The 10,878-nt window shown below is 49.0% G+C and overlaps 1 protein-coding gene across 1 annotated transcript; it reads left to right on the top strand.

Annotated features, from left to right (window-relative positions):
• The first annotated feature begins 4,874 nt into the window (after nucleotides 1-4,874).
• Nucleotides 4,875-9,367, top strand: CRX (cone-rod homeobox). The gene is made up of 3 exons (XM_003940295.4): nucleotides 4,875-4,974; nucleotides 6,870-7,021; nucleotides 8,720-9,367. Exons 1-3 carry the CDS (start codon nucleotides 4,875-4,877, stop codon nucleotides 9,365-9,367), a joined length of 900 nt encoding a protein of 299 aa, XP_003940344.1.
• The last annotated feature ends 1,511 nt before the right edge of the window (nucleotides 9,368-10,878 follow it).

Here is a 10,878-nt window from a genome sequence, read left to right as displayed (position 1 = left end):
CCTCCCGAGTAGCTGGGATTACAGGCACGTGCCACCATGCCCAGCTAATTTTTTGTATTTTTAGTAGAGACGAGGTTTCACTATGTTGACCGGGATGGTCTCGATCTCTCGACCTCGTGATCCACCCGCCTCGGCCTCCCAAAGTGCTGGGATTACAGGCTTGAGCCACCGCGCCCGGCTAATTTTTGTATTTTTAGTAGAGACGGGGTTTCAGCATCTTGGTCAGGCTGAGTTTGAACTCCAGATGTCGTGATCCACCCATCTTGGCCTCCCAAAGTGGTGGGATTACAGACTTGAACGACTGCACTGGCCCCTGAAGTTACCATTTACCTTACCAAAGTCTGGACTCTAATCAATAATGAATAGTAAGCCGGGCGCGGTGGCTCAAGCCTGTAATTCCAGCACTTTGGGAGGCTGAGGCGGGTGGATCACGAGGTCAGGAGATCGAGACCATCCTGGTCAACACGGTGAAACCCCATCTCTACTAAAAATACAAAAAATTAGCTGGGCATTGTGGTGTGTGCCTGTAATCCCAGCCACTCAGGAGGCTGAGGCGGAGAATTGTCTGAACCCAGGAGGCGGAGGTTACCGTGAGCCGAGATCATGCCATTGCACTCCAGCCTGGGTAACAAGAGCAAAACTCCGTCTCAAAAAAAAAAAAAAAAAAGAATAGTAAGCCAGGTGTGGTGGCTCACGCCTGTAATCCCAGTAGTTTGGGAGGGTAAGGTGGGCAGATCATGAAGTCGGGAGTTCAAGACCAGCCTGGCTAACATGGTGAAACCCCATCTCTACTAAAAATACAAAAATTATCTGGATGTGGTGGTAGGCGCCTGTAGTCCCAGCTACTCAGGAGGCTGAGGCAGGAGAATCACTTGAACCGGGGTGGTGGAGGTTGCAGTGAGCCGAGATGGCGCTATTGCACTCCAGCCTGTGTGACATAGTGAGACTCTGTCTCAAAAAAAAAAAAAAAAAAAAAGTAAATCAAACACAGGTACAGTCCCTTAGAATAGGATCCCCTACCCCCGGCTCCTGTCAGATCAGTGGCGGCATTAGATTCTCATAGGAGCGTGAACTCTAATGTGAATTGTGCATGTAAGCCGTCTAGGTTACATGCTCCTTGTGAGAATCTAATGCACGGCCCACCCCCATCCATGGAAAAATTGTCTTTTGTGAAACCAGTGCCTGGTACCAAAAATGTTGAAAACTGCTGCCCTTATTTGCAAAGGTATATGCCACAACTGAGGAAAAACAAAACAAAAAACCCTGCTGCCTTAGAATATGAAGTACACTTCGGGTGGGTCTGTTAGATGTGAGGCAGGACTCCAAAAGACTTGGAACTGGCCGGGCGCGGTGGCTCAAGCCTGTAATCCCAGCACATTGGGAGGCCGAGGCGGGTGGATCACGAGGTCAAGAGATCGAGACCATCCTGGTCAACATGGTGAAACCCCGTCTCTACTAAAAATACAAAAAATTAGCTGGGCATGGTGGCGTGTGCCTGTAATCCCAGCTACTCAAGAGGCTGAGGCAGGAGAATTGCCTGAACCCAGGAGGCAGAGGTTGCGGTGAGCCGAGATCGCGCCATTGCACTCCAGCCTGGCTAACAAGAGCGAAACTCCATCTCAAAAAAAAAAAGAAAAAAAAAAGTCCGCCTTTTGTCTTATTGCCAAGCCTAGAACAAATTTTTTTAAAGTGTTTTTTTTTTAACCTTTTTTCTTTTTCTTTTTCTTTTTTTTTTTTAGAGATGGGTTTTCTCTTGATTTCCAGTAGCTCTGAAATAAAAACAAACAAACAAACAAAGGGATGGGGTTTCTCTATGTTGGTCAAGCTGGTCTTGAACTCCTGACCTCAGGTGAACCGCCCACCTTGGCTTCCCAAAGTGCTGGGGTTACAGGCATGAGCCACTGCACCCGGCCCCCTAGAACAATTTTTTAAAACTTTGTACCAGAAATCTTGTAAAATCAGTTCATAAAATCAGTTCATAGAGAGCAGTCTTTTTTTTTTTTTTTTTTTTTTTGAGACGGAGTTTCGCTCTTGTTGCCCAGGCTGGAGTGCAATGGCGCGATCTCGGCTCACTGCAACCTCCGCCTCCTGGGCTCAGGCAATTCTCCTGCCTCAGCCTCCTAAGTAGCTGGGATTACAGGCACGCGCCACCACGCCCAGCTAGTTTTTTGTATTTTTAGTAGAGACGGGGTTTCACCATGTTGACCAGAATGGTCTCGATCTCTCGACCTCGTGATCCACCCGCCTCGGCCTCCCAAAGTGCTGGGATTACAGGCTTGAGCCACTGAGCCCGGCAAGAGCAGTCTTATACTTTCAAATGATTTTATAGAATTCCTTTGCATGGAAATGCCGTATTTTACTTAAAACAATTTACATAATGTATATGATTTAGTTAATATAAACCCTTTGGTGAACATAGAGTCTAGTTCTACATTTTGACCATTATTAATATGCTGCATTTATTTTATTTTAATTTTGAGATGGAGTTTCAAAACTGATCTTGTCACTCAGGCTGGAGTGCCACGGCACGACCTTGGTTAATTGCAACCTCTGCCTCTTGGGTTCAAATGATTCTCCTGCCTCAATCTCCTGAGTTGCTGGGGTTACAGGCATGTACCACCATGCCTGGCTAATTGTTTGTATTTTTAGTAGAGACAGAGTTTCACCGTGTTGTACAGGCTGGTCTCGAACTTCTGACCTCAGGTAATCTGCTTTCCTTGGCCTCCCAAAGTGCTGGGATTATAGGCATGAGCCACTGCACCCCCCTTAGTTTTTTTTTTTTAAACTTTTTGTAGAAATGGGGGAGTCTTACTATGTTACCAGCTGAACATAAATGCTGTTTTCTGTTTTTGTTTTTGTTTTTTTCAGCCTCCTGAGTAGCTGGATTACAGGCATTCACCACTACACCTGGCTAATTTTTGTATATTTAGTAGCGACGGGGTTTCATCATGTTGGCCAGGTTGGTCTTGAACTTCTGACCTCAGGAGATCTGCCCATCTTGGCTTCCCCAAGTGCTGGGATTATAGGCGTGAGCCACCTTGCCTGGCCCTTACTGTCATTTTAATGCCACTCTCCCTCAGGGTGACCAACCCATCCAATTTGTCTGGGACCATTCTGGTTTCCGCACTGAAAGTCCTATGTTCCAAGAAACACCCACCTCTCCTCCATTCTGGGCAAACAGAGACTGCTGGTCAACCCGCACTCCTCGATTATAAGTGAGGCTGAGCGTGTTTGCCCGTGGTCACAGAAAGAAGGGCTCTTGGATGAGGAAGTGTTACAGGATCAGGTTTTTTTTTGTTTTTTTTTTTTTTCAGAGTCTTGTTGTGTCATCAAGGCTGGAGTGCAGTGGCCTGAACATAGCTCACTGCTGCCTCAAACTCCTGGGCTCAAGTGATTCTCCCATCTCAGCCTCCTGGGTAGCTGGGGTTACAGGTGTGCAATACTACACTCGGTTAATTTTAAAAAAACACTTTTTTTAAAAGAGACAAGGTCTTGCTGTATTCCACAGGTTGGTCTCGAACTCCTGGGCTGAAGAGATCCTCCCGCCTCAGCCCCCCAAAGTGCTGGGACTACAGGTGTGGGCCTCTGTGCCTGGCCAGGACCAGATTTTATAGAGGATAGAGTAGGAAAAAGAGCTTGCACTTATGAGGTGCATGACGGCTTCAGCTCTCTGCTTTGCAGAGTCTCAAGGAAGCTCTGAGAACCTTAAGCAGAGGCCGTTTTACGTGTGCGGACACACAGGCATAGAGAGGTGAGATAAATGGTCAAGGCCACGTACCTAAGAAGAGACCGAGGCAGGTTTGAATCTCAGCCTGCATGTTGGAAATAGATGCTCAGTGCCGCAAAGAAAAATTAGCACCGAGACAATGGATCTTTCAGTAACACAATTTTTACTTCCTGGACTGCAGGAAGGGTACCCTCGCTAGCCACCTTGCCACGAGAGTACAATGAATAAAGGAAAACACACGTATTTATCCCTTATGCATTTGGGGTCGTCCTCACTGCTGGGTCTGATCTCCGTTGGTTGGAGCCAGACCTCACAATCTAAACTAAAACCCGATTGGCAAATAACTTAAAACTTTTTTTTTTTTTTTTTTTTTTTTTTTTTTTTTTGAGACGGAGTTTCGCTCTTGTTACCCAGGCTGGAGTGCAATGGCGCGATCTCGGCTCACCGCAACCTCCGCCTCCTGGGTTCAGGCAATTCTCCTGCCTCAGCCTCCTGAGTAGCTGGGATTACAGGCACGCACCGCCATGCCCAGCTAATTTTTTGTATTTTTAGTAGAGACGGGGTTTCACCATGTTGACCAGGAGGGTCTTGATCTCTTGACCTCGTGATCCACCCGCCTCGGCCTCCCAAAGTGCTGGGATTACAGGCGTGAGCCACCGCGCCCGGCCCTAAAACTTTTCTAAACAGGTCAAAGCAATGGAGAGCTGGGACATGCCTGTGAGCACGTCCAGCACAGATATCTTGGTTAAAGCACAAGGGCATAGAATGTGCTATGTGCCTCTAAGTGTGGCATGTCTAACAGCTGCATAGGATAGGGTTTAACAAAGTTATTAGCGGCCACGCATGGTGGCTCACACCTGTAATCCAAGCACTTTGGAGGCCAAGGCTGGCGGATCTCCTGAGGTCGGGAGTTCAAGACCAGCCTGGCCATCATGGTGAAACCCCGTCTTAAAATAAATAATAAATTAACATAAAAAAACACAAAGCTATTAGCACACTTATTCTTTAACAAGAAAGGAAACTTGAAAAAGGAACTTCTCTGCTTCCCACACCGCATGTCACCACATGTGAGTCACTGGTAAGTGAGCGAGCATCCCTCCACTTCTCTTGCAGGCCCCTGACTTGGGCCTCAGTGTCCCCGAAGATCATGATGGCGTATATGAACCCGGGGCCCCACTATTCTGTCAACACCTTGGCCCTCAGTGGCCCCAGCGTGGATCTGATGCACCAGGCCGTGCCCTACCCGAGTGAGTACATTCGTTTCTCTTGGCACCCCAGGCTGGCCCCATCTCTTGGAGGACCTCTGGGGTCCCTTTGCCCGCAGGAAGAAGGCAGTCACGGGGGCGATCTCGGGGCCATACACCAGCTCTCTGGGTTCGTCTGAAATGCATGTCACTTGGCAATGTAGGAAAGCATGCACAGTCCTAGAAATTGAGGGTAGAGGTTCCTTTTGGGGTGGGGAGGAGGGGATGCGATCTGGAAGGGAAATCGAGGAATTTTCATCTGTTAGCAACGCTGTATTATTCATTTATTTTTCAGAGACAGGGTCTCGCTCTGTCTTCTAGGCTGGAGTGCAGTGGTGTGACCATGGCTCCCCCCAGCCTTGAACTCCTGGGCTCAAGGGATTCGCCCACCTCAGCCTCCGGGGTAGCTGGGACTGCAGGTGTGAAACACTGGGACTAGGCAACGAAGGTTTTTTTTTTTTTTTTTAATTTTACTTTTGAGACAGGGTCTTGCTATGTTGCTCTCTGTGAAATACGATGGTGCAGTCACGGCTCACTGCAGCCTTGAACTCTGGGGCTCAAGCTATCCTCTTGCCTCAGCCTCCCGAGTAGCTAGGGTTATAGGTACATGCCACTGTGCCTGGCTAACTTTTTAAATTGTTTGTAAATTGTGCAGGATCTGGATTAATAAAAAAGCATAGAAAAAAATGATCCTATTTTTTTGTAGAGATGGGGTCTTCCTGTGTTGCCCAGGCTGGTCTCAAACTCCTGGGTTCAAATAATCCAACTGCCTCAGCCTCCCACAGTGCTGGGATTACAGGCATGAGCCACTGCACCTGGCCTGCAAAGCCTTCTTTGTTTCTTTTTCCTTCCTTCACTTCTTCATTCCCTCCCTGCCTCCCTCCCTCCCTCCCTCCTCCCTCCCTCCCTCCCTCCTTCCTCCCTCCCTCCCTCCTTCCTCCCTCCCTTCCCTCCTTCCTTCCTTTCTCTCTTTTTCTTTCTTTCATCTCTCTCTTCTCTCTCTCTCTTTCTCCTTTCTCTTTCTTTTTCTTTTTGACAGAGCCTCGCTCTGTTGCCCAGCTCACTGCAACCTCCACCTCCTGGGTTCAAGTGATTCTCCTGCCTCAGCCTCCTGAGTAGCTGGGATTACAGGCTTGAGCCACCGTGCCCGGCCTCTCCGGCTAATTTTCATAGATCCTTATTTCTGAGTGGAGTGACCACTCAGTTATTTGTAGCATTATTCTTTAGCTCGTTTTTTTTTTTTCCCCACTAAGTTGAGTGGCGTGAACTTGTTACTTTTTTTTTTTTTTTGAGACGGAGTTTCCCTCTTGTTACCCAGGCTGGAGTGCAATGGTGCGATCTCGGCTCACCGCAACCTCCGCCTCCTGGGTTCAGGCAATTCTCCTGCCTCAGCCTCCTGAGTAGCTGGGACTACAGGTGCGCACCACTATGCCCAGCTAATTTTTTGTATTTTTTTTTTAGTAGAGACGGGGTTTCACCATGTTGACCAGGATGGTCTCGATCTCTTGACCTCGTAATCCACCCGCCTCGGCCTCCCAAAGTGCTGGGATTACAGGCTTGAGCCACCGCGCCCTGCCCCAACTTGTTACTTTTATAGGCTAGAAATGGTTGACGTCATACTTCAACTGGGTATGTCTTAGACCGTGCATAAGAGAGTTTAGAAGAGGGAAAATGACTCATACCACCTTGTAGGGCTAAAGCCAGTTCCCCTCGGGGTCAGGCATGAGCCACAGGATGCCAGGACAGGGAGAGGCGTAGAAGGGCAGGGAACGTTTGTTCCACCCTTGGTTCAGCAGACGGCACCCGGGATGGAATTCTTGGCATCCCACCAGCCTCAGGGCTTCTTCCCACCAGCAGATGTGGATGACCTGAGGGTCCTGTTTCCCATCCCACCCCAGGTGCCCCCAGGAAGCAGCGGAGGGAGCGGACCACCTTCACCCGGAGCCAACTGGAGGAGCTGGAGGCATTGTTTGCCAAGACTCAGTACCCGGACGTCTATGCCCGAGAGGAGGTGGCTCTGAAGATCAATCTGCCCGAGTCCAGGGTTCAGGTGTGGTGGCGGGTCCCCAGAGCCCTCCCGACCCTTCCTGTGACCTTCCATGGGCCCTCCCTGGACCCAGAGTGATGGGAGGAGGGAGAGGTCACAGGGTTACAGCCACAGTTATAAAGGGGACAATAATTCCTTCCCCACCATCCCGCTGATTCCCCGCCTCCGACTGCTCTCATCGCCCTCCGAGCCTCTCCAGCCACGCTGGCCTCTGACCTGCCTGCCGGGCACCCCCCTGCCTGGGGCCTTTGCACTCAGTGTCCTCTCTCGGGAACGCTCATTTTCCAGATAACCATACGGCAGGCCCCATCACCTTGTTTGAGTCTTTGCTTATTGATCAGTGAGACCTACACTGACCACAGCATTTCACCCTGCAGTTTCCCCACGACCCTGACTCCACGGCTGCCCCTTACCCCCGTCACTTGTTTCTTCCCCAGTATTTATCGCCCTCTAAGATACCATCTGATTTACATATTTACTGTTTATTTAGACTCTGTCTTTCCCAACTAGGATGGCAATTCCACGGATGGCCCCTCAGAGTAGTAGAAGATGGTTAATGCGTGTTAATGAACTGACTGACGGATGGATGGATGGGTGGGTGCACAGATGAATGTATACATGAATGTATGTATGTGTGGCTGATGTGTGTGTTTGTATGATTGGAAGCATGGATGAGTGTGTGCATACATGAGTATCTGTATGATTGGATGGATACATGTATATATGTGTGTTTGCATGAACGCACATAGGTATAAGATAGATGGTTGAATGTATGCATGCATGATTGGATGGATGGGTGTATTTATATATGAGTGTATGCATGTATATGTGATTGGACAGACAAAATGTGTGTAGGAATGTATATATGTATGATGGGATGGATTAATGTGAATGATGTGTGTGTGTATAATTGTATATTTGTATGCTTGTATGATCAGATGGATGATGAATGTGCACATGATGTATGTATAATTAGACCATTAATGCATGTATGATGTATGTGCATATGATTATATGTATAAGATGGATAAATAAATCTATGTACGATATATGTGTGTACACCTGGACGTATCATCAGATGGGTAAGCGTCTGTGCAATGCATGTGTGATCAGATGGACTGGTGAATGTGTGTATGACATATACACGTATGAGGTATGCGTGTACGCTCAGATGAATGTGTGTATGGCATATGCATGTATAATTGCACACATGTATTTTGTATGATGCATGTATGATGTACACATGTGCGTGTACACGTAGTATAATTGGATTGATAAATATGTGTGTTGTATGTATGATTAGATAAAGTGCAGCTATGAATGATGTATATGTGTACCATATATGTGCCTGTAATTGTATATTTGTATGTTTGTGTGACCAGATGGATGAATATATATACAATGTATGTGTGTATGATCAGGTAGATGGGTAAATGTATGCATGGTGTATGTGTGTATGGTGTGTGTATAATTGTGTATTGGATGGGTGGATGTGGGTGTGATGTATGTGTGTGTTCACGTACACATGCATGTATGAGTGGATGGATAGATGGGTGAATAGATGCCCCACAGCTGGATGCAAAGTAGAGAAATGTGACCCTAGCACCTCTCACCAATAAACATCCTCATTCCTGGGCACCCTGCGGCTCTCCTGGGCCTCTTCCTCACTGACCCTCCCCTATCTCTCCTCTCACTCCTCAGGTTTGGTTCAAGAACCGCAGGGCTAAATGCAGGCAGCAGCGGCAGCAGCAGAAACAGCAGCAGCAGCCCCCAGGGGGTCAGGCCAAGGCCCGGCCTGCCAAGAGGAAGGCGGGCACGTCCCCAAGACCCTCCACGGATGTGTGTCCAGACCCCCTGGGCATCTCAGATTCTTACAGCCCCCCTCTGCCCGGCCCCTCAGGCTCCCCCAGCACGGCCGTGGCCACTGTGTCCATCTGGAGCCCGGCCTCAGAGTCCCCTTTGCCTGAGGCACAGCGGGCTGGGCTGGTGGCCTCTGCGCCATCTCTGACCTCGGCCCCCTATGCCATGACCTACGCCCCAGCCTCCGCTTTCTGCTCTTCCCCCTCCGCCTATGGGTCTCCGAGCTCCTATTTCAGTGGCCTAGACCCCTACCTTTCTCCCATGGTGCCCCAGCTGGGGGGCCCGGCTCTTAGCCCCCTCTCTGGCCCCTCCGTGGGGCCCTCCCTGGCCCAGTCCCCCACGTCCCTATCAGGCCAGAGCTATGGCGCCTACAGCCCCGTGGATAGCTTGGAATTCAAGGACCCCACGGGTACCTGGAAATTCACCTACAATCCCATGGACCCTCTGGACTACAAGGATCAGAGTGCCTGGAAGTTTCAGATCTTGTAGAGGACGCAGTCTCCATCTCGCTCCGTCGGGACTCGGGACCCTCTCTCATCTCAATCTGCGTCCCTGCAGCTTAGATCCCGGGACGGCATTCCTGAGAAAGCAGCCGGAGCCAGCAGTCCTTCCCAAGACCGTGGCCTCTGCGGCTCTGGGTCCAGCTTAGCTCCACAGAGCCCACCCGTTTCCGCCACAGGGAGAGGCTCCTCCCTCTCCTGGGACAGCTCACAGGTCCCAGTGATTCTCTTGACCCCAACACCGTCTGGCGGCACGACTGTGACCGCTGAAGTACGTCACGAGCTCCAGGCTTCAGAAACTTGCTGAGAACTTCCTCCAAGAAGAAATCAAACCAAAAGTTGATTTGGGGTCATGTGTAGGTCAGAATCACCGTGCCCTTGAATAAGCAGGTAGGGGGGCTCGACTCCTTAACTTTCCACATGGACATGTTTTTTTTCCTTTTTTTTTTGAGATGGAGTCTCGCTGTCACCCAGGCTGGAGTGCAATGGTGTGATCTCGGCTCACTGCAACCTCCACGTCTTGGGTTCAAGTGATGCTCCAGCCTCAGCCTCCTGAGTAGCTAGGATTACAGGTGTGCCCCACCATGCCCGGCTAATTTTTGTATTTTTAGTAGAAATGGGTTTTCAGCATATTGGCCAGGCTGGTCTCGAACTCCTGACCTCAAGTGATCCGCCCGCCTCGGCCTGCCAGAGTGCTGGAATTACAGGCGTGAGCCACCGTGCCAGACCCTACACATGGACGTTTCTTTAGCATATGGTTAGGGACCCTTCTAGAAATTCCAAAGACAGACTTTAAGAAACCCCATCGGGAAACCTTAGGCCAATGATGCAGTTACGTTAAAAAGAAATTATCTGGAAATTTGACAGACTTCAGAAATATCAGGCTTACATGGTAGGTGTAGGGGGCTGTGTGAGAGCGGAAGAGCTATATTCATATATGTAGATCCACATATATGTACTTCTTAGTTTCTTTTTAAAGACATTTTATCACACATTCTCTCATTAGCACATTGGAAATGTGTCTACTTGGTAGGGAAATGAAAGGCAACTTGCGTGTTCCATCTCTACTCCTTTTTTCTTTCGTTTTAGGATTTTCTAAAGGTGAATTTCATCCAGACACTGGTGGAATTGGGGTAGCTGCATGGGACGAACCCCGCATAGTTGTGGCCATTTGACAGAGAAGCAGCTGGAGCCTTCCATCTGTAAATAAGAGACAGGAAGAGGGGAAATAGATTGGAGGAGGCAGCCCTATATTTCAAACAGACATTCCCTTTTTTAGAGTTTTTTTTTGTTTTTGGTTTTCAGTTTTGATGGTGGGATTGAAAACTAGAGCTTGGCTTGAGGACGTTTTCCAGGGGTGGCACCATGATTTCTTGAAATAGGATTTTACTCATGGTGACACAGGCAAGCCCTTGTGAGAACCTGGAGACGGAGTCAGGTCGTTGGATGCTCAGAAGTTGGGTGCCGGGCCCCTGCGTCCTCAGTCTGAGTTCTCCCTTC

This window comes from Saimiri boliviensis, chromosome 14 (assembly GCF_048565385.1).
Source record: "Saimiri boliviensis isolate mSaiBol1 chromosome 14, mSaiBol1.pri, whole genome shotgun sequence".
NCBI lineage: Eukaryota > Metazoa > Chordata > Mammalia > Primates > Cebidae > Saimiri > Saimiri boliviensis.
Note: the sequence above shows the minus strand (reverse complement) of the source record. Positions and strands in the feature narration are given on the sequence as shown.

Bases quoted from the DNA above. Each gene is read 5' to 3' on its own strand.
- CRX (XM_003940295.4), top strand. From the start codon at position 4,875: ATGATGGCGTATATGAACCCGGGGCCCCACTATTCTGTCAACACCTTG. The intron at 4,975-6,869 runs GTGAGTACATTC...ATCCCACCCCAG, and splicing joins CCAGGCCGTGCCCTACCCGA to GTGCCCCCAGGAAGCAGCGG. The intron at 7,022-8,719 runs GTGTGGTGGCGG...CTCACTCCTCAG, and splicing joins TGCCCGAGTCCAGGGTTCAG to GTTTGGTTCAAGAACCGCAG.